At 43.1% G+C, this 23094-nt stretch overlaps 1 protein-coding gene across 8 annotated transcripts in view; it reads left to right on the plus strand.

The window, feature by feature from the left end:
- NUDT14 (nudix hydrolase 14) overlaps nt 1–23094 on the plus strand; it is a 70351-nt gene that overhangs the window by 6659 nt on the left and 40598 nt on the right. For 2 of the 8 annotated variants that reach the window (XM_084837148.1, XM_084837166.1), the window contains exon 2: nt 12866–12961. The exons of the other annotated variants lie outside the window; for them this stretch is intronic. In XM_084837148.1, the coding sequence (XP_084693274.1) occupies nt 12866–12961 (96 nt within the window). The remainder of the gene's footprint in view (nt 1–12865; nt 12962–23094) is intronic. 8 annotated transcript variants of the gene reach the window in all.

Genomic DNA, 23094 nt, shown 5'->3' on the forward strand with positions numbered 1-23094 from the left:
GTACATAAGAACAGACCAGATTACCATCCAGTCCAGCATCCTGCTTCCCACAGTGGTTCACTGGATGCCTTCAGGACGCTAAGAAGCAAGGCTTGAAGCAATAGCACTCTACTGCAGGGGTGGGCAACTTGTGTCCCTCCAGGTATATTGGCCTACAACTCCCATCATCCCTCACCATTGACTGTGCTGGCTAGGGCTGATGGGAGTTGTTGGGTAAAACACCTGGAGGACAAGTTGCATACCCCTGCTCTAGTGCATAGCTGCCATTTACAGTTTACTTCATGTATCCTTTGGTTCCCCATACTCATCACTCCCTCTGCCTGTCTCCTGGCTTCCAGTCAGCCTCCTTGTCCCCATTTAAGAACATGAAAGAAGTCATGCTGGATCAAACCAAAGGTCCATCTAGTCCAGTATTCTGTTCATATAGTGGCCAACCAGATGCGTGTAGGAAGCCTGCAAGCAGGACATGAGTGCAATAGCGCCCTCCTGCTCATGTTCCTCAGCAATATAGAGACTACTTGCCTCCGATACTGGAGGTAACATATAGCTATCATGACTAGTAGCCATTGATAGCCTTGTCCTCCATGGAGTTGTCTAATCCCCATTTAAAGCCATCCAAATTGGTGGTCATGACTACATTTACATCAGTACATCATTTACTTGCACTGTGCATCTGATATTCCAAGCCATCCTGTTTGCTCAGGGTCCCTGTCCCTTTTCCTTTCACATCAATGTCCTGTAGTCTTTTAAACCCCTTTCTGGATAGTGAACTTGTGGTGCTAGGGATTCATCTAATTCTCCTGCCATCGTAATTTCTTCCCAGTAAGACCCCGTGCCAATTTAGAGCACAGGAATTGATCTGAAAATCGCAACTCCTTCAATTAATGTAATATTTCTCCTAAGTTTCCGACTCATACTTTAGCACCATAGAGTTTTAGAACAGGAGATGCAATGGTGGCAGAGGCTGTGTTTATCATAATTTGTAGCTATATGAAGATACCAATGGGTGGGTCTAAAGTTTGTTCCCCTGGACAAATAAAGATTGAATTTGCCTTTTAAGAGGCAGTATATCTGGCAACTCTTTCTGGGGGTGTTTGGACGATCACAGGGGTAAGAGAAGTCATCATGGCTTCTCCCCCTCCCTTTGTGCATGCCACTTGTGCGACCACGATTTGCATAATTACCCACAATGCAGGATGAGTTGCCTATCATCCAAACCCAGCACGGTGGGGCGGCTTCTTATCAATTCCACAACCCCTACCACAAGTCACCTCTGCTGTGCACTGTGCCGGGTTTGGACGGTATGGCAACCCACACTGCATCATGGGTAATTATGCAAATCATGGCATGTGCAGGAATGGTGGGAGAAGCCATGATGGCTTCTTTTACCCCTATGATCGTCTGAACCCAGTCTCTCCCTTGATCCTAGGATTCCCACCTGAATACTGATGAATCTGGACACTTTTTCTGTAAAAAATATATAAAAGGGCTCACAGCTGTAGCTCTGTAGTTGCAAAGATGCGAAATTAATTATGTAGTACAGCCTTCCATCTGTGCCTGATGCCCTCCAGACGTTTTGGACCACAACCCCCAGAATTTGTGACCATTTGCCATAGTGGCTGGGGCTGACAGGAATTGAAGTCCAAAACTTCAGTGTAGTGTAGTCGTGAGAGTGATGGACTGGGAGCTGGGAGATCCGGGTTCTAGTCCCCACTTGGCCATGGAAGCTCACTGGGTGACTTTGGGCCAGTCACAGACTCTCAGCCCAACCTACCTCACAGGGTTGTTGTTGTGAGGCTAAAATGGAGAGGAGGAGGAAAATGTAAGCCGCCTTGGGTTCCTTGCGAGAGGAAAAAAGGCGGGATATAAATGCGATAAATAAATAAATACAAACAAACAAACAAAACATCTAGAGGGCGCCAGGTTGGGGAAAGTTGATTCTGTACATCAAAAGTTGATGTATTTGGTTTCATACTGCACTGCTTTTACTTTTTGTTTTAACATTCTGCTTTGTTTTTAATGTATTGTACACTGCCCAGAGAACTTCTTAGCACAGTAGGTTGCATGGGGAGAGGTCATGTGAAATCTTTTGCTCCTGTAAAATTGATACACTCATGAACCACTTTTCACTTAGAATCATAGAATCATAGAATAGTAGGGTTGGAAGGGGCCTATAAGACCATTGAGTCCAACCCCCTGCTCAATGCTGGAATCTAAGTCAAAGCATCCCTGATAGATAGCTGTCCAGCTTCATCTTGAATGCCTTCAGTGTGGGAGAGCCCACTACCTCCCTAGGTAATTGGTTCCATTGTCATACTGCTCTAACAGTCAGGAAGTTTTTCCTGATGTTCAGCTGGAATCTGGCTTCCTGTAACTTGAGCCCATTATTCTGTGTCCTGCACTCTGGGATGATTGAGAAGAGATCCTGGCCTTCCTCTCTGTCACAACGGTTCAAGTACATGAAGAGCGCTATCATATCTCCCCTCAGTCTTGTCTTCTCAAGGCTGAACATGCCCAGTTCTTTCAGTCTCTCCTCATAGGGCTTTGTTTCCAGTCCCCTGATCATCTTCGTTACCCTCCTCTGAACCCTCTCCAATTTGACTGCATCCTTCTTAAAGTGTGGTACTCAGAACTGGACACAGTACTCCAGATGAGGCCTAATCAGTGCTGAGTAGAGGGGAACTAGTACTTCCTGGGATTTGGAAGCTGTGCTTCTATTAATGCAGCCCAAAATAGCATTGGCCTTTTTTGCAGCCACATCACATTGTTGGCTCATATTCAGCTTGTGATCTACAACAATTCCAAGATTGGTCCCTAAGAACTGAGTATCAGATCATGGAACTGGTAAAATTAGGTTACTGTCTGCCTGCTGTACTTACTGTGTTACCTTGCAGAAGGTATTCTACAGGTCTTCATACAAAAGACAATTGATATTATAGCCCAGACCTGTGCAATATATGATTCACCGACCCAAATACAGCCCACCAACCATCTATCATAGCCCTTCATGGGTTTGATTGGTAACCTTGTCTAATCCAATATAAGCTCAGCCTGTTTTGTGGCTTTGTCTGCTAAAAGATGGGCATAGACCTGATGGGTGTCATAGATAACTGTCCACAGTTGGCAGAAAGTCCCACCCCACGACAGCAGGACTGTAGTCAAGACTACCTTGCTTTAATCTTTGTTGTAGCTAGCCCTCTGTCTATCCCACATTTCCTGTTATATTAACCCAGCTTACTATTTGCCAATTGCTTGCTTATGGGGCATTACTAGCAATGGTTCCCCAAGGTGAGTGCCTGAGCAAGCAACTATGGGGCATGTCCTCTGATCTCAACTTAAAAGAGAGAAGGTGAGCCATACATATGAGGGAAGGGACCTTAGCTCAGTGGAAGAGTATATGTCCTGCTTGCAGGCCTCCGGTTCAGTCCCTGGCTTCTCCAGTTAAAAGCATCTGAAGGAGCAAGGCTTGGGAAGACCCTGCCTGAGTATCTGCTGCTAGCCCAAGAACATACTCGGCCTGAATCAAGTATAGTGCAGCTTCGTATGTAAAAGGAACATAGGAAGCCACCTTATACCGAGTGGAACCACAGGTCCATCTAGCCCAGTATTGTCAACTCTGACTGGCAGTGGCTCTCCAGATTTTCGGGCAAGAGCTCTTAGTTTTTACTGGCGATGTCGGGAATTGAACCTGGGACCTTCTGCATGAAAAGCATATGCTCTACTACTGAGCTACACCCCTACTGAATATTAATATCCTGAATTAATATTGAGAATGTATGGATTTACTTGGCTACAAAAAACAAACAAGTGTAGTGACTTGCTGTGCATTCTAGATTTGTTCAAGAATAAAATTGAATGAAAATGGCCACATTTTAAAGTGGTAATCAGGTAACTTAGATTAGCCTGGTTCCATATAGTGTGTTTGGTGTCCCAGTGGCAAGATTCATTCCTGAGAAGGGAACATGCTACAACTTATGCTTGCCAAGTCCAGGTCCTGAACATGATCCTTTACCTTTAAGAGGCATAGCCTGTTTCTTTCCTGCAGCATTCTGATGGGAACAGGCACACCTGGAGAAATTCTGCCTTCTCAGGGTCTGGACCTACCAATGTTAATTTCAGTAATTTGACATTCTGTAATATACTCTAGGTATATTTGTGTACATCTTTACATATTCTCATATCCAGTTTTGTGTACATCTTTACATATTCTCATAGCCAAGTCATAATAGTGCAGTTAGGAGTATAGCTGAACAAATACAGTATTGGATGCAAGGGGTTGAGTAGCTACTTACCTATTTTCTTGCATAAATAAACTCTGTTATCAAGAGTGTTTCATCCTAGGAGAGACTTTGATGCTTCTTAAGAAGTGATGAGCAACACTCTCAAAATCTTTTCAGAGAATCTTATCTGTCATAGAAGTTAGCATTCTTTCCCCAGTAAATGGAAGCAGAACTGCTTCTTTTTAAATATAAGTTTATAAGACTGAGGGCAGTATCTAATTTGACACTAACATTAACATAAATTACATTGCGCTAATGTAAGCAACCTGTACGAACTTGAGCACACTCCGGGAGAGAGCGGAGGACAGGAAGGCATGGCGTGCTACAGTCCATGGGGTCACGAAGAGTCGGACATGACTTAACGACTGAACAACAACAAAGCAATGTGTAGCGCAACTCCAAGGGGGTTTGCTGGCACAGTTTTGGTGTTGTGCTAGAGGCCACTTATGCTAGCGCAACATAATTTACATTAGAGCTAGTGTCAAATTGGCCGCTGCCCCTGCTTCCTGTACTTTCAAGGGTTGCAGGAAAGTTGTTGTTGTTCAGTCATTCAGTCGTGTCCGACTCTTCGTGATCCCATGGACCATAGCACGCCAGGCCTTCCTGTCCTGCGCTCTCTCCCAGAGTGTGCTCAAGTTCATATTCATTGCATCGGTGATGCTATCTAGCCATCTCATCCTCTGCCGTCCCCTTCTCCTTTTGCCTTCAGTCTTTCCCAGCATCAGGGTCTTTTCCAGAGAGTTTTCTCTTCGCATTAGGTGGCCAAAATATTTGAGCTTCAGCTTCAGTATCTGTCCTTCCAATGAGCAGTCAGGGTTGATTTCCTTTAGGATGGACTGATTTGACCTCCTTGCAGTCCAGGGGACTCGTAAGAGTCTTCTCCAGCACCACAGTTCGAAAGCATCAATTCTTCGGCACTCAGCCTTCTTTATAGTCCAGCTCTCACAGCCATACATTACTACTGGGAAAACCATAGCTTTGATTAGACGGACCTTTGTGGGCAAGGTGATGTCTCTGCTTCTTACTATGCTGTCTAGCTTTGCCATAGCTTTCCTCCCAAGGAGCAAGCGTCTTTTAATTTCATGGCTACAGTCACCGTCTGCAGTGATCTTGGAGCCCAAGAAAGTAAAATCTGTCACTGCTTCCATTTCTTCCCCTTCTATATGCCAGGATGTGATGGGGCCAGATGCCCGAATCTTCGTTTTTTTAATGTTGAGTTTCAAACCAGCTTTTGCACTCACCTCTTTCACCCTCAACAAGAGGCTCTTGAGATCCTCTTCGCTTTCTGCCATTAGGGTGGTATCGTCTGCATATCGGAGGTTGTTGATAATTCTCCCAGCAATCTTAATTCCGACCTGTGATTCATCCAACCCGGCGTTTCTCATGATGTACTCTGCATATAAGTTAAATAAGCAGGGTGACAATATGCAGTCTTGTAGTACTCCTTTCCCAATTTTGAACCACTCGGTTGTTCCATGTCTGGTTCTTACTGTTGCTTCTTGACCCTCGTACAGGTTTCTCAGGAGACAGGTAAGGTGCTCTGGTACTCCCATCACTTTAAGAATTTGCTACAGTTTGTTGTGATCCACACAATCAAAGGCTTTAGTGTAGTCAAAGAAGCAGAAATAGACGTTTTTCTGGAATTCTCTTGCTTAATCCATGATCCAGAGAACGTTGGCGATTTGATCTCTAGTTCCTCTGCTTCTTCGAAACCCAGCTTGTACTTCCGGTAGTTCTCGGTTCGCATACTGCTGAAGCCTAGCTTGTAGGATTTTGAGCATCACCTTGCTGGCATGTGAAATGAGCGCAATTGTGTGGTAGTCTGAACACTTTTTGGCGTTGCCCTTCTTTGGAATTGGAATGTAAACTGACCTTTTCCAGTCTTGCGGCCATTGTTGAGTGTTCCAAATTTGTTGGCATTTTGAATGCAGCACTTTAACAGCATCATCTTTTAGGATCTTAAATAGCTCAGCTGGAAGACTGTCATCTCCGCTAGCTTTGTTGTTACTAATGCTTCCTAAGGCCCACTTGACTTCACTCTCGAGGATGTCCGGCTCAATTCAGTGACCGCACTATCATGGCTATCAGGGACATTCAGATCTTTCTTGTATAGTTATTCTGTGTATTCTTTCCACCTCTTCTTAATCTCATCTGCTTCTGTTAGGTCCCTGCCTTCTTTGTCCTTTATCATGCCTGTCTTTGCACAAAACGTTCCCTTGAGATCTCCGATTTTCTTGAAGAGATCTCTAGTCTTTCCCATTCTGTTGTTTTCCTCGATTTCTTTGCATTGTTCATTTAAAAAGGCCTTCTTGTCTCTCCTTGCTATTCTCTGGAACTCTGCATTCAGTTGGATATATCTTCCCCTTTCTCCCTTGCTTTTCGCTTCCCTTCTTTCCTCAGCTACTTGTAAAGCCTCATCAGACAGCCACTTGGCTTTCTTGCATTTCCTTTTCTTTGGGATGGATTGAGTTGCTGCCTCCTGAACAATGTTACGGACCTCCGTCCATAGTTCCTCAGGCACTCTATCTATCAGGTCTAATCCCTGAAATCTATTCCTCACCTCCACTGTATATTCATCAGGGATATGATTTAGGTCATACCTGAATGGTTTAGTGGTTTTCCCTACGTTCTTCAATTTAAGCCGAAATTTTGCAACAAGAAGCTCATGATCTGAGCCACAGTCAGCTCCAGGTCTTGTTTTTACTGACTGTATAGAGTTTCTCCATCTTTGGCTGCAAAGGACATAATCAATCTGATTTCAATATTGACCATCTGGTGATGTCCATGTGTAGAGTCGCCTCTTGTGCTGTTGGAAAAGAGTGTTTGCTATGATCAGCATGTTCTCTTGGCAAAACTCTATTAGCTTTTGTCCTGCTTCATTTTGTACACCAAGGCCATGCCTGCCTGTTATCCCGGTGATCTCTTGACTTCCTACTTTAGCATTCCAATCCCCTATGATGAAAAGGACATATTGTTTTGGTGTTAGTTCTAGAAGGTGTTGTAGGTCTTCATAGAACCGATCAACCTCAGCTTCTTCGGCATCAGTGGTTGGGGCATAGACTTGAATTACTGTGATGTTGAATGGTTTGCCTTGGAGTCGTACTGAGATCATTCTATTGTTTTTAAGATTGTACCCCAGTACTGCTTTTCCCACCCTTTTGTTGACTATGAGTGCTACTCCATTTCTTCTAAGGGATTCTTGCCCACAGTAGTAGATATGATGGTCACCTGAATTAAATTTGCCCATGCCTGTCCATTTTAGTTCACTGATTCCCAAGATGTCGATGTTCAATCTTGCCATCTTATGTTTGACCACCTCCAGCTTACCTTGATTCATTGATCTGACATTCCAGGTTCCTAAACAATATTGTTCTTTACAGCATTGGATTTTCTTTTCACCAGGAAAGCGGGAATGCCATCACATGTGAGGGCATCTCCCAACGTGGTAGAGATTTGTTGGGGAAAGCTACAGGTGATGAAATTCTGCCTCCTAAACAGCTTTCAAAGGCACACACATTTCCTCAGGCCCTGGGCTTGGTAACACTTCTTTTATGCTTTATCCTAAGGTAACTTCCCAGTTTTTTACTGGCCTTTCTCTTGTGCCTGACCCAAAAGTGACCGGATAACAAAGAAATTAAGGATGCAATCCTATCCATGTTTAAACAGAAAAAAGTCCTAGTACTCCCACCATTCCCCAGCCAGCATGGCTGCCATGGGAATGGTGGGAGTTGCAGGACTTCTTTCTATGTAAACATGGATAGGATTGCACCCTAAAGAAGTGAAGCTTTGCCACCACGTTCTCCATGTCAGGAAAAGCTGCATCTGCTAAATTTCTGTGTTTCACAATGCTGTTAAAGGCACAAGATCAATAAATAGGTGGCAACCCCCTTCTCTGAATGGGAAACAGTGGAGTTTTCTACAGTGTAGTACATAACACAGTTGTTCTAATGCCACGTAACCACTTACTCCTGATTAATATTCATATTTTACACTTAGCATGAGGAAAGTTTGCTAATAAATGTTTGTTCTGTGACCTCTGCTTTAAAACTGCAGGTGAATAAGAATGTTCTGTGTAAATTGACAGATTTTGTATGTGAACATGATTTTAGTTACTGCTTTACCATTTAAAAGCATCTTCACCTTGCCTTCCTCAAGAACCTACGTTTCCCCAATCATGTCCCTTAAACATTGACCAGAGTTTCATTAATATATTAACACCCAAGTTTAAACAAACTGTTAAAGGTTACTTTCTTTCGGTGGTCCGCTTAATGGCGCACCTAAGTCATGAGCTCTGGTCAAAAGAGCATTAATTATTTGCTTCAAGTTTTCCTTCCTGGGTCAGAATCCTCTAAACATTTCATACGGAGTCTGAGAGAGAATCTTGGAGCCTGGGACAGAGCAGCTGGCCTGGACATGGGCTGATGCCCCAGTTGACAGGTTGTTGGATTAGAAAGAATATCAAAGGCAGCAAGCAAGATTAGGGATAAGTGAACATCTGACAGCAGTTTCCAGCAGGGGAGAACAGATGATAAACAATAGGAATGGGGTGCTTGCAGGGGAGACAAGAGGTGAGAAGGCCATGGGAAAAGTGTGGCGGCAATCACTAAAGCTCCAGGTTGCTGCGCCTCATGAATAGAACAGGAAATGGGATTTGCAGGGACAGATGTGATGACCGGTGATGAATACATTATAGGCAAAAGAAAGGCAAAACTCCTCAAGGTGAGTGATGTTCTTTCCTTGAATCTGTTCAATATAATTATGGGAAAGTCCTTCCCTTTCAGAAGATAGTGTTTGCGACACTACAGAAAGAAATGGTTTGGGGGCGGTTATTTTAACCTTATTATTAATGAAACCCTTATATGCGTAAAACATTTTTTCTGGATGAAAGAACAAAAGACGGGTAGGAGAGCGCGGTTTTTACTACAGGCAGCATTTGTGTACAGGTTTAGGTATAAAACTGGAATAACAGCACAGCGCAGTTGAACGCAATCGTCTCTGATATTACTGCTCATGTCTTCGTCACCTCTTTAGCATATATGCCCAAAGCTATTAAGCTGGGGTCTTTTGAAATTGCTTTTTTGGCCAGTATGGCTTAGCAAATTGCTCTTGTCATGCACAACAAATATGAAATGGGTCTGGGGCACTCTCGCAACTCGGGTACCAGCGTCAAAGAAGGAAGGGACACCTGCACCTCCAGTAGTTGTGCCAAAGACATAAGTTTAACAGGTGTATCTTACCTCACCTATGTATGACAAGGAGTACTGTCATCCTTTGCATCTGGTCACCATACTTACAATCCAATCCAGAGACCAGTTAAACCTGGAATGGATTGGATTCCAGTTTAGATTGGATTCCAGTCCCTGAGACCATTAAAGTCCATAGGTCTAACCTGCCATATACTTTCAGTTGTCATTACCAAGCCATCAAGAATGATTCTGTGCCTTTAAAATATGGCTATCAAACATAATGCTTACAGGCCTTATTAGGTCCTTTGGGGTTTCCAGCATTCCCTATTATATTTTAATTAAATTAATCCACCTTCAAGGCAAGGAGCCCTTAGTAGAGCAAAGTAGCCAACTCCCTCATACTCATGCCATAAGTCAGGGGCGGGACTTTGCGGCCTTTCAAGTGTTGCTGGACTGCAACTCCCATCATCCCCAGGCAAGATGACCAATAGGAAGTGATGATGGGAGTTGTAGTTGAGCAACATCTGGAGGGCCACAGGTTCCCCATCTCTGCTATAAGCCTTTCAAAGTAAATACATTGCCAGAACAATGTCTGATTTTCTTGTTAATTCCCAGTTGAGGTAGAATTGGTGGCTAATTGCATTGAAGTGGAATTGACATTTTTCACTGCAAAAATTATGGATATGGTTCCTGAGCACTCCCTTTAAGTGATGCTCAGAAGGCAAAAATTTCCTTTTCTAGCACTGTGCTTTTGTGGCAGGAGAAGCTTCACTTGGTGGAATATCAATATTCCATGATATTCAACAGTTAAATACACAGAATCCCTCTTAGGAGGCAGGATCTCATAATCCTAATATCAGCTCCCGAATGTGTTAAATAAGCGTGATGCAGGTTCACTTTGTAAGATGCCGCACTTCCAATTTATATCCTGATTGAAATGAAGAAAAATGCATTTGTTTAGTTATTTTATGTTGTTTGGTTTACAGACCACCTGACTTTTCTTTAAATTGAATGTCTTACATACGTCTAATGTACAGGGACTTTATACAGAATACCATTGGTCTATATAAGAAATACAACATCGTCGAGGAAGCTAAAGAGTGGGGCAGGTAGTCAGACCATACCCCAGGTCATGAGGCACAGGATGCATTACCTGGGACATACATACGTTTGAGACAACCTCTCCCCATGTGTGCCCTTCTCCCCTCCCCCATTAAGATTTTCATCAAGTCCTCTGCTTTGTTTGCCATCATGGCAGGAGGTAAAGACAACCTCCACTAGAAGCAAGGCATTCTCAGTCGCTGCCCTAGGGTTATGGGATAGCCTGCCACAGCATGCTCTTGCTGGTGTTCAGGAGAGGCTACAAAACCCAGCTTTTGAGGAGGGCTTTCAGATAGTGTTGTCAAATAATATTTCCACTGAAGGCTTTTAATCCATTGTGTGTTTTGCAGATTTTTGTTTGTTTGTTTTTAAAATACTGTTGTGAGCAGCCTCAAGCCTAGGTGAGGTGGAATAGAAGAATCTTAGTTTAAATTACATTATCAGTTCCAGGTGGATGATGAACCCCCCACTGCAAAGTGAGTCTGTCTAATTCATGTGCATACCTGCCCTTTGTTATCTGGCAATTAGCATAGGAAAGATATTTACAGTCCTCACCCAAGATTACCTCCTGCAATTAAATATCTTGCAGGTGCTTTATCTGCCCCTGAAACCAGCCAGCAGCATGGATTGATACAGCTGTTAAAAGAGCAGTCACAAAAGGAAAGCTGTCCTGCCCACACTCGATTTACTCTTTTGAAAGGGTACATATGACCCCCATAAAGAAAAATGCCACCTTTGTCAGTAACTGGTTGTGTTTGAGTTTTAAATGGTGTTATAAATGCCAGTCATAAATAGGAGGCCGACACAGTGCTCATGTGTTAGAGATGGGGCCTTATGTTATGGTAGGCATCAGGATTTTGCAAAATGGAAGCCACGGTATGATGGTACCATAAAGAAAAGTGACAGGTAGGAGCATAACTACGCTGTATTCGTGTGGGCATGGGGACAGGCCTGCCCAGTCCCTGGGCTGGATTTGTTTTGAAGGAGAACTCAGAAGAAAACAAAACTGACTCTTTATCAGACCTGAGAATTTGGATTGCCTCAGGGCCATTTCACACAACATGGATGTGAATCTGGATACACTCCAAATCTGCGTTCAGCAGAGGATGGCAGACAGTCGTGGCTCCTTGAGGAGTGTACCTGTATAACACCTGTTTACAAAGACACATTTGCAAACAGTACTGTCCCCATACTCACCTGTACATTTTTAATTGGAAGTTTAGGACACTTTAGAGCTAAACATGATGTGAAGGGCTAAGGCTGGAAAAAACATTTGGCCCAGCTAAACGTTTAGAGGTTTGGGGGGAGGGGGGTATGAAAACCCTCATAAAGATTGAGGACGGACATTCTGGTGTGTGTGTGTGGGGGGGGTTCCCTTAGTACACATACACTTAACATGAGATGGTCTGAGCCCCCCCCCTTTTTTTCTCCTGGTGTTTTATTTGTAGGGATTTTTAAAATAGGAGCACATTTTCAAGTGTGATTCTCCCCCTGCCCCCGCAGTTGCACTCTAAAAGTGGTACAGTCCATTCTGACATTCAGCACGCCATTCAGCACTTGTGCACCTCAATTCTGCTGCATGTGTAAATCCAGGTCTCAAAAGTCATGATGTCTGAGATGGTGTGAATTGCTGTTGCATTTTATCTGTGATTCATGTCTGTGTGCAAGTTGTATATAGACAAGCTCATGGAGGATGGGTCTATAAGTGGCTGTCAATAGCCATTACAGTTAATTAGCAGAGACTATTTGCCTCTGAATACCAGTTGCTGGAGGTGGTGGTGGAGCAAACAATGAGGAAGGGCAGTTGCTTTCGTCCCATGCTTATGGGCTTCCTCTAAGCAACTGGCTAGTCACTGCGGGAAATGGGGCTGGCTCTGGCAGAATTGTTCTTACGTTTTTACTTGATGCTCCAGTCATTACGTGATGAACATACATGTATGGAGTGGCCCTCAGTGGTGCAGGCATGTTCTGAATCCTGACCTGGCCACCTGTCTATCAACAGTGGAAGTAAGCTAGCCAATGTTCTGCTGTTGTCATCTTACATGGCATCCTGTACATACTAAACTTGACCTAGGGATGGGAGAACATTCATTTCAGTTTGGTTATATTTGGAAATTCTTATCAAAACCAAAGTTCTCCATATCCCGGACAAAAAGAATTTGGAATTAAGAACATTCAAATGGGGGAGAAACCAAAATTGACAGATTCCTCTATCCAAGGCCTTAAAAGTTTGTATCCCTGTGTATTCAGCTATGATTGTCATGCTGAATTAGGGTTGCCACCTCTTTTTCCTGACAGGCTACTTATCTTAATGGCTATATAGCAAGCAGATACAACATGGACCTCTCCATGCTGGAAATAGCTGTGCCTATTGAAGTTTGCTGGTGCATATGGGTGAGAATTTCATTTCAGTTCACTTTTGATAAGAATTTTCCAAAATTTGCAAAGTTCTTCATATTTCACTGAGAAAGAACTTGAGATTTAAACAATATGAATGCAGGAGAAAAGGAAACTGACAGTTCTGTCCATCCCTAACTGGACAACAACAAAACTAATCATCTTTAAAAATAAATAATGTTTTTTTGCATGTTCAGAGTTTGGAGAGAGAAAGGTCGCCACTTGTTATCCGTTATGAAGAGCAGAGTTTGAAATTTGGAGTTGCCAAGTTGGTAGCATCTGTCCGTTTTGTATTGATTTTTGTTGTGGGGGGAGGTGAAAGGTCCTTGTGATTTTGTATGAAGGTCCTGTGAGAAAGTCTTAGGGGAAAATCTAAAGATTGCTTCTAAGCCTTGCCTTCCATTAACCCCCCACTGCTGTTCTTCATCAAGTTATTTTAATGGCTTTCAAAGCAAGTGAGCGGAAAATGGCTTCTCTGGAACTTTGACGAGGCTGAGCCTCAAACTGCCTTCGAAGTAAAACGTATCAATGAGAAGACTGCTTGTTAGAAGACTGTTGTGATTCTAATTTAAAATATGAATATATCATTTTAAAAAAGACATTATAGTTACAACTACCCAGAGGTGAAAGCTGTCACCTGCTAAAACACCCTATTTTAGTGCCTCTGATAGTTTTGGACAACTCTTCTTCCCCCACTTTTTTTCTTAAAAAAAAAGTGGTTAGGAAATTTGCTGTAGAGGGGCAATTTGGGTGGAATAATGATCTTCCCTGTTGAGTTCAGTCTCCACAGTTTAGAGGAGAGGTTGGCTGCATATACTTCAATTCCCCTGGTTCCCATGCCGTAACTAGTTAATTCTACACTTGGAGGGAAGCTCATAATTCTAGGCCCAGCACTTGGTCACTTTAACCATAAGATTATTATTTTTTGTTTATTTATTTATTGCATTTTTATTCTGCCCTTTCTCCAAGGAACTCAGGCTGATAAACATGGGTCTCCCTCTGGCTATTTTATCCCCACAACAACTAGTTGAGGTAGGTTAGGCTGAGCTATAATGACTGGCCCAAGCTCACCCCCCCCCCCCACGCTCACCTCAGCTTATGGCTGAGTGGGGATTTTAACCCAAGTCTGCCTGGTCTTAGTCCAACATGTTAGCCACTTGCTTCATTGGTTTGCCAAAGAGTAGTACAGTTGCTGCTGAACTTCAGAGTTTTCACTGTTCAAATAGACTGCTCCTGCTCAGAAGCTGTTGTGCAAGACGTAATATGCCACTTCCTGCTGTCCAGAGTCACATGTCTGATTTCTCCTCCTCCTGCATTCAGTGGTTGAATATCTTTTACTGTGTTAACTGCAGTCACAGGGCCAGTGAGACAATGCAACGGGCCCATTCTGCTGAGGCCTTTGGAAAAGCTGGTATCTGGCTTTTTGTCTATCATTTTGAAAACACGCTTAATCATTACATACGGAAACGAAAGCATGACATTAGTTAGCAGCTATGCCACTGGGTTGCTTCTGAGGGAGAGGCAAGGGCCCAATTGCCATTTTGCGCTTTCCTTCTCAGAACTCCACCTGGAATTCCATTATGTATCTTCATTATATAAGATCATGAAAGAGTTTCTGCCTTGAATGTGTTTATTTTCCTTTTCCCTCCCATTCCCTTTTGCCATTTGTATCACTTAGCTATTATTTTTTATTTATTATTAATAATCTTAGCTATTATTTTAAAATTGTAAACCGCAAAGAGTGCTTTGGCGGAAAGGCAGTATAAAAATGTAGCTGATTGTATTTATTTAATTGAGGATGCAACCCTGTGCATGTTTAGACAGAAAAATGGCTTACAACTCTCAGCATTCCCCAGCCAGCCATGCTGACTGGGGAATTTTGCAAGTTCTAGCACTTTTTTCTGTCTAATCATACACAGGATTGCGCCCTTAATGACTGTTAATGTTACATGATCTTTGCCCATTTTGCATCCCTCTTGAGGTTGTATGTAAGACACGTGTCTGTTGCCCTATTCTAGTTACACCACTTCCCCCTTCCATTGTGGTAGAGCTGGGCCAAGCTTAAGCACAAGTGTATCGGCAGAGAGCTGACTCTGGCTAGAGGATTATTTTTCCTGGGGAAATAGAAATGGGGGACCCAAACTCTGTAGACCCCAGTAGGAGCGACACCTGCCACGTTTTGCAATTCTTTTAGGAGTATGCATACACTCATCTTGGCTGCCTATTCACTACTGGGCCAAGTTTAAGATTCTAGTACAAAGCCCTAAACAACTTGGGACCAGGATACCTGCGAGAGCGTGCCTTCTCCCTTATCCACCTGCCTGGTCACTGACTGGGAAAGCTCCTAGTAGTTCCACATGGACCTATGGACATACTGGAGTCCACCAGGAGAAGAGCCTTCAGTGTGGTGGCCCTCTTCCTATGGAATTCCCTGCCTTTGGAGGTCAGGCAGGTGCCAACATTGTGTTGTTTCCAGCGCCTCTTGAAAACATTGTTATTTCATGAAGCCTTCCTTGGGTGACTGGCCACGGTTTTATCAGAACTTTGTTTCTTTTTAAAAATAGTAATTATTTTAACATGTGTTTTTATTCTTTTATCCTATTTATATTGTTCTCTGCTCCAGAATCTGCCTGGATGTAGAGCAATATACAAATATTTCAAATAAATAATAAATAAAATAAATCTTAAAATGGCCTGTGTGAGGTGCTGGATTACTGCCCAAACGTGTAAGAATGGGTCAGGGCTATAAAAAAATGTTAAGCCGAACTAAAGATTTAAAAATTGGTCGTATGGTATGATGGCGGTATGATGTCTCTTTCATATATTACATGAAAGCCACAAGATATTAGTGTTTTTTTTTTTTCTGGAATCAATTTGTGTCGGTGCCAGTTACCCCACATCTGTATCCCAGGTTATAACCTTAATTTCTTTGCTGACCTGGTGGTAAACTGAAGTTAGGAAGAAAAGTCATAACTTTAATCTCCCAACCTATCAGGTTTCCTAGCACCAGCAACATATCCTCCCCCTTTCAGATACCGATTTCAGTACACTACTGTATACTTGAGGAAAAGAGTTGGCTTTATAGGGAGAATGTAATTGCTTTGCACAACGGTGCTTGCTTATAGCAGTCTGTTGGTTAATACACTTCCCATTTGCATCCTGTACTTCCTCACTCAAGGCAGTGCTGATGGGCCTATCCCATGTTATCCTCACAACAACCCTTTAAATTGAGTTAAGCTGAGAGAGAGTGACTGGCCCAAAGTCACTCAGTCAGCTTCATGGCTGAGTGGGGATTTGATCCCAGGTCTCCCTGATCCAAATCAGACACTCTCTGCACTGCACCACGCTGGTTGAAATAACAGTTTATTTATGGCATTGGTGGTATTGTCAGAAAGTAAATCAAGACTTTATAAATCTTAGGAGTAAAGGGTGTTTCAGTTTGTGCCTAAAAAAGTAACCTTGCAACATTGTCCTGACAATAAGAGGGAAAAGTTAACATGCAAACCACAGATTTTAATATGTCTGTCCTGGGAGAAGATGATGGGTGTGAAATGAACATAATGGCCTGGCCCACTGCATCACATTAACAGTTGAATAAGCGAACGTGTTCTCAAATGTTTGTTTTACCTCCTGATGGGTGAAAAAAATGGCACCTTTTGAACAGTAAACTATACCGCCATCACCATCTGGATGCAGTTTCATTACAATCTCCTGCCAAAATATAACACTCACTTTGAAGACTAGAATGGATACGGTTTGTAAAAATTGCAATGTGTGATTAAACTTTGGGTTGTATGCCTTTCTAGGTGATTATTGGGTCGCGGTGAGAAATATTTATACTCATGCCTGGTGTGTGTTTGTTTTTAATAATTTTTGTTGTTGATCAGGATAGCCAACTAAAATTAAGATCAAATTCAGATTTAAAATTGTGAGAGCCAGTGTGGTGTAGTAGTTAAGGTGTTGGACTGGAATTCAGGAGATCCAGGTTCTAGTCCTCACTCAACCATGAAGCTCACTGGGTGACTTTAGGCCAGTTGCTGACTCTCAGCCTAACCTACCTCAGGGGGTTGTTTTAAGAGTAAAATGGAGAGGAGGAGGAGGAGGAGGACTATGTAAGCCTCCTTGGATTCCTTGCAAGAGGAAAAAAGGCAGGATATAGACGTAGTAATAGTCAAAGTGAATCACATTGGGTCAACCAATGTGGGAGCTCCTATAGTGGTAAAAATAAAAATAAAATAATAAAGTAAGGGAGCAATCCTATGGCCCCTAGACAGAGTCTGGGCGGCCATAGGATAGTTTGGATGCTTGGATCTGAGGTCAGAGACCGTGCTCCAGCCTCGAAGCCAGGAATCTGAGCTCCTCTCTCCCTTGCAGTAGGCATGGAGAATCGCATCGGCTGCCTCTCTGAGGTCACAAAGGCGATCTTGGAGAGGAGGGAAAGGCATGCCAGGGGGAGGGGAGGGGACTGGAGAGGCCACTTACGCCATATCCTCAGGCCTCCCTAGCTTCCTTCCCTCCCGCTCTGCAGACCTTCTAGCTAGACGGGCGAAAAATAACCAAAATACTGAGCAGGAGGAACCCGGAGGTGAAGTTTGCTTCCACCGCACTTCCTGCTCTGCATTGGATGGCCGTAAGCCTACGAGTTTGGAGGCTTACGGCCATCCCAATAAGGTTATGACCTAAATTATTAATAGTAGCCCTAAATCTGCTTCCTGAGTTGAGCTGCTTCACATTGCCTAATGGTAGGGCCAGCTAGAATGGCCATCTGTCCTATTTTACAGTACTCTTTTTGAAGACATCCCAGTCCAAGTCCAGTTTATATAACAATAAGAAGGGAGGGCAGCAGGGACCTTGATATTGCCCATCAACAGTTAGTACCTGGACAGTGGACTGAGCAGCCACCAGATCGCCTGGTGACAGTCTTCTCCACTATGGTGATATATATTGTATTTCTACTTATAGTAATGAATTCTACATTTCATAGGCACACTGCCTCTGATATTGGAGGTAGCACATAGCCATCAGGACTAGTAGCCATCGATAGCCTTTACCTCCAGGAATTTGTCTAACTCCCTTTTAAAGCCATCCAAATTGGAGGCCATCACTACGTCTTGTGGTAGCAAATTCAATAGTTTAACTATGTGCTATTTGAAGAAGTACTTCCTTTTATGTGTCCTGAATCGCTTCTGCACCTCAGCGCTCCCATGCACACCAAGGACCACAGCATCAAAACTAAACATGACTACCTTGTCTAAGTTATTCAGCACTGTAGTGCATAGCCATCTATGGACCTCCAAGGAGCTCAAGGTGGTATTTACATAGGGATTGACCCATGTTAGACTCATGAGAACCCTGTGTGCTAGATTGGGTTAAGAGGCAAAAATTACCCAGTGACCAAAGTAGGGATTTGAGCTCGGGTCTATGTTCAACACTATATCCATGACACAGTGCTGGCGCTCTGCACTAGGAGTGTGGGAAATTTCTCTTAAAAGGGCAGTGATCATTTTCTCCCATATGAGGAGGTATTGGAATGCTGTGCGCCTTGTAGTGGTGTTTAGAAAGGAGCTCATTTCAGTTTGTTACAAAGAAATCCATACAAGCCCAAACGTGCTGCCTCTGTCTTATGATGCACAATTTATGTCGATAATTCCGATTTCACAATACCATACAGAGAGTTGGCTCTGTGCTACCTTCAAAATCCCCTATGGCTTTAAGTGGTGATTGACACTGTTTTTTCTTCCTCATTATTTTTCATTTACACGAAGGCCACGCTCAAAGCGATACTGAACACAATTCCTCCCGAGCAGAGCTAATTAAAACAATGCAGGGGTGAAGGCATGCAAATGGAAATGCACGCAAACGAATTGCACCAAGTTCAGATTGACCTAGAGGTAGGGAGCGTGCAGGGGCATTGCCATGGTCACTGGAGATGTTAGCTATTGACTCTGCATGACAGTAATCAGCATTAATAATGCAGCTGGCAAAAAAAGAAGTCGTCTCCATCAAATTACGAAATCCCAGTTTGTCTTCTCTTGTAAACCACTGTAGATGTGAAATCGATTTCCATTAGGCTGAAATGGAAAATGGATAAACAAAATGGCTTTTTCACCTGATGGGAGCAGAGAGTGCAGCAGACAGGAAGAAAAAGGCTGAAAAGGTTCATGCAGAGGAAAATGATGGTTTAGCATCTCTCCACCCCCACCTTTCTCTCTCTCTCTCTCTCTCTCTCTCTCTTACACACACACACACACTCAGTTGATGCATATATCCTCCCATCACTTTCTTTCTGTTATTTTTGCTCAACAGTTCAGCTCTGTATGTCCAACACAGCATGGCCTAGGGAAGATGAATGTCTTCACTATGACATATGAAGCTACGTTATACTGAGTCAGAGCACTGGTCCAGCTAGCCCACTACCTGGCAGCAGCTCTCAAGGGTGTCAGATTCTTCCCAGCCCCGCTACTTGAGATCTTTTTAACTGGAAATAAAAAGGATTGAATCTGGGACCTCTTGATTGGAAAGAATGTGTTTTACCACTGAGCTATAGGCCCTCTAATTTTGAAAAAAAAGTTACTTCTTCTAGAGGCAGTGCATGTCACAGGTTGTTTCTTTTAGCTATAAAACCAGGGATAGGCAACGTGACACCCATAGGCACCAATGCACCCCAAACATCTTTACTGGTGCCTGCCAAGGAGCCCTACCCCTCTCACTTAAAAAAAAACAAAGCAAACATGTTTTCTTAATGGCAGCTGGATTTGCTGTAAAATAGCTTTCTGTTGGTGCTGAGAATTGTGGGTTCAAAGGAGTTTTGGGGTGTGTTGGAGCTCAGACCAAGGTTACTTGTCCTATTTATTTATTTATTTATTTATTTCATTTCTATACCGCCCAATAGCCGAAGCTCTCTGGGCGGTTCACAAAAACAAACCGCCGAAGCTCTCTGGGCGGTCCTTTGCCAAGGTGTCCATTTTGTGGTGCTTCCCAGCACAGTTTCTCAAATTGCCAAATGTGCCTGCAGCCCAAACAAGTTGCCTACCCCAGCACAGAGAGAGCCCCTTCTCCCATATGGGTATCCTTGCTTTTAAAGACCTAATGGTAAGGTCCTCCTCTGGGTTTCATTCTTTCTCTTTTTTTGGTGGTCATATCAATCTTTTATAGCGGGGACCTATCAACTGTGGCACTCGAGTTATAGAACTCCTTCCTTAAGTTGGCCCACTAGTCTAACTTTGTTCAACTTTAACAGGCAGGTGGAAACATGCTTATTTAAACAGTCCTTTGCGGATAGTCATTATTGAAAGGATGCTGCTCTAACCTTTTTGTTGTTTTAGTTAGTTTCTTGAGCAACTGGAATGCAAGCCAGCTAGCATGGAAGCACTTGGCTACTGTATGTTTAAAAGTAGAAATGAATAAATGGGCTGCTGTATGAGAAACACACAGATATTTGTTACTTTACAAACCCCAATAGTCAAGCGTTTTCTAATATGGGCTACATGTGTTGAACAAAGGCTAAAGGGCGAAAAATGTTGGCTTTGGCTACTGACTTTGTTCCACATAAGCCAAGACACAAGCAAAGAATTACTTAATCCTCCGCAGTGTGAATAGCATCAGGAGCTTTAGCCTCCCCCACCCCCAAATATATACTTCAGTCACATCTCCAAGACATAGGCAGAAGCTCTTAGATGTTTAATAAAGGTGGTGGTGGTAGTGGTGGTTCAGTTTGGGGGCCTAATAGGAGCCCCTGATACACTATTTTGAGTTGCCTGTCTCTTCATTACACTGTAAATGAATAGGTTTGTTGAACAGAAGAATGAAAAATCAGTGCCATGATCTTGCCTATTGCCTGATAAAATCACCATAAGCACGTTGGATTTAGTGTGCTGTAAAGTACACAGAGCTATATAACCATTGGTAACTGTTTACCTGCTATTAATAATTAGCAGCCTTCATACTGGACTGTTAGCAAGGAGTCTGGCATTTGGCACAATAGAAACTCAGCTGCATATAGCCGAGTACAAATTACATTACACCAGGACAATAGCAGCAAATGGTACTCATTTGAGTTTCTCCCATTGCAAACAATGGGATGGTGGACTGTTTCATTTGTTTTATTGCCTTATTTATTTGGACAGGTGCAAGCTGGCCATGTAAAATTGGATCTTATTCATAGTTAAGCAGGGCATAACTTTACAAGCATTATCAGATCAGTGCATAGGGAGAACCAGAATCATGCATATGCTAGCAGACTCTTAATCTATTTATGGCTTCATGACTGAAGATGAAAGAACCCACAAACATGGGAGCTTTTTCACTGTAGTATACTACCAAATGGAAGTATGCTGACAAAAGCTATAATGGGATGATCCAACAGAACAGCGACAAATGGGTAGGAGTGAAAGGTGAGAAGAGGCGGAAAGAACCAGAAGGTACTTCTGTCCCCACTTTCACACTTGAGTGTACTTCCAGAACCCCCAACACAAAGGTGGAAACAGAGACAGGTCTGGGGGCCAGTTCACATTAGCAGGTGACTCCCTTCCAAGCACCATGGGAATGTGCAGGGCTGTTGCTAAGCACTCCTGAAAAAGTGCCATTTGTATGAGCTGGTACTGCCACATGGGCACTGTGCACACAGCCAATGCAATTTAGGAGATGGTGATGACATGAAAAGAGATTAACAATGTAATTATATTTGTGTCTACTCAGAACCACCGAGTCCAATGAGGCTTACTCCTAGGTGAGTATAGGCTGGTTCAGAGATAACGTTTCTGATCCCCCAAACTGTGATTTTGATCGAATGGATGTAACAAGAAACTATTGTTTGATCAACCCAGGAAGTTACTCATTAAAAAAGTGACAGAGGGAATGGGAAGGGGGGAGGCCGTGGTGACAGACCTCATTCCTGATCCTCCAAACTACTATTTGGAGCAGGCCGGGGGAACCTGTGCCCCCCCCCAAATGATGATGGACTCCAGTTACCATTCGGCCCAGCCACTGGTGGCCAGTGGTGAAGGATGATGGGAGTAGTACTTCATCGACATCAGGAGGGTCATAGGTTTCCCACTCCAGTTTGGCAGTCAGAAATGATGTGCCTGAATCAGCCTAAGAGTATTTTAAGGGGTCTCAAGCAAAGCTGCAATGCTCAATTGATAATAAATTTGATTAATTGATTTAAAATTGACTAAAAGGTCCTCCTAATGAATTGTGACTTGGAGATCTATCAGTCTTGCAAATCTTGTCCACAGAAGTTACTAGCCTGCAATAATAACAACAACAACAATAAAAAACCACTAGCTTGCTGAGGAATGGCAGAGGAGGAGGGACAGAGAGCTCCAACCTTCCTGCAGCAGCCTTCAGCATTTCTATGCTGAGCACAGAAGGGCCACTTGGCCTCCATGAAGGGGTGGAGCACTCCGTCCCTCCTCTGACAGCCGCCTCATTCACCTACATGCAGTTCCTTGTTGCATACAGCTACCAGGCACATGCTTAAATAAAAGGCAGATAGATAGATAGATAGATAGATAGATAGATAGATAGATAGATAGAGTTTTTCATGCAGCTTAAAAGAGGCATTTCTCATCTGTGTGAGCAAAAGGAGAATGCCTCTTTTAAGACTGTGCCTGCCACCTGCATGAAAAATTATTTATACACGGAGACACACACACACACACACACACACACATATATATATATATATATATATATATATATATATAAAAAAAAATTTTCATCACCCTTTTATTTAAGCACGAGCCTGGCAGCCATATGTAACAAGGAATTGCATGTAGACGAGTGAGAAGGCTGGCAGGGGAGGGAGAGAGTGCTCCGTCCCTGCTCCATGCCCAGCATAGAAATGCAGAGGACCACTGCAGGAAGGTTGGAGATGTATCTAAGATGATGCCTGCTACGTCATTGAACAACAAAATTCCGAAATTTTGCTTCCGAAACACTGTTTCACCATTGTGCACATTTTTGCAAATTTAATTGCTGAATATTAACTAGATTAGGGGTGCAATCCTTTGAGTTTAGACAGAAAAAGTCCTACAACTCCCAGCATGCCCCAGCCATGCAGCATGCCCCACCCTTAATCAATATGATTAATTGATTAAAATGTATTTAATCGGGTGGCAGTCCTAGTT

Source organism: Heloderma suspectum, chromosome 1 (genome assembly GCF_057233095.1).
Source record: "Heloderma suspectum isolate Gila_16-S chromosome 1, 16-S_ref, whole genome shotgun sequence".
Taxonomy (NCBI): Eukaryota; Metazoa; Chordata; class Lepidosauria; order Squamata; family Helodermatidae; genus Heloderma; species Heloderma suspectum.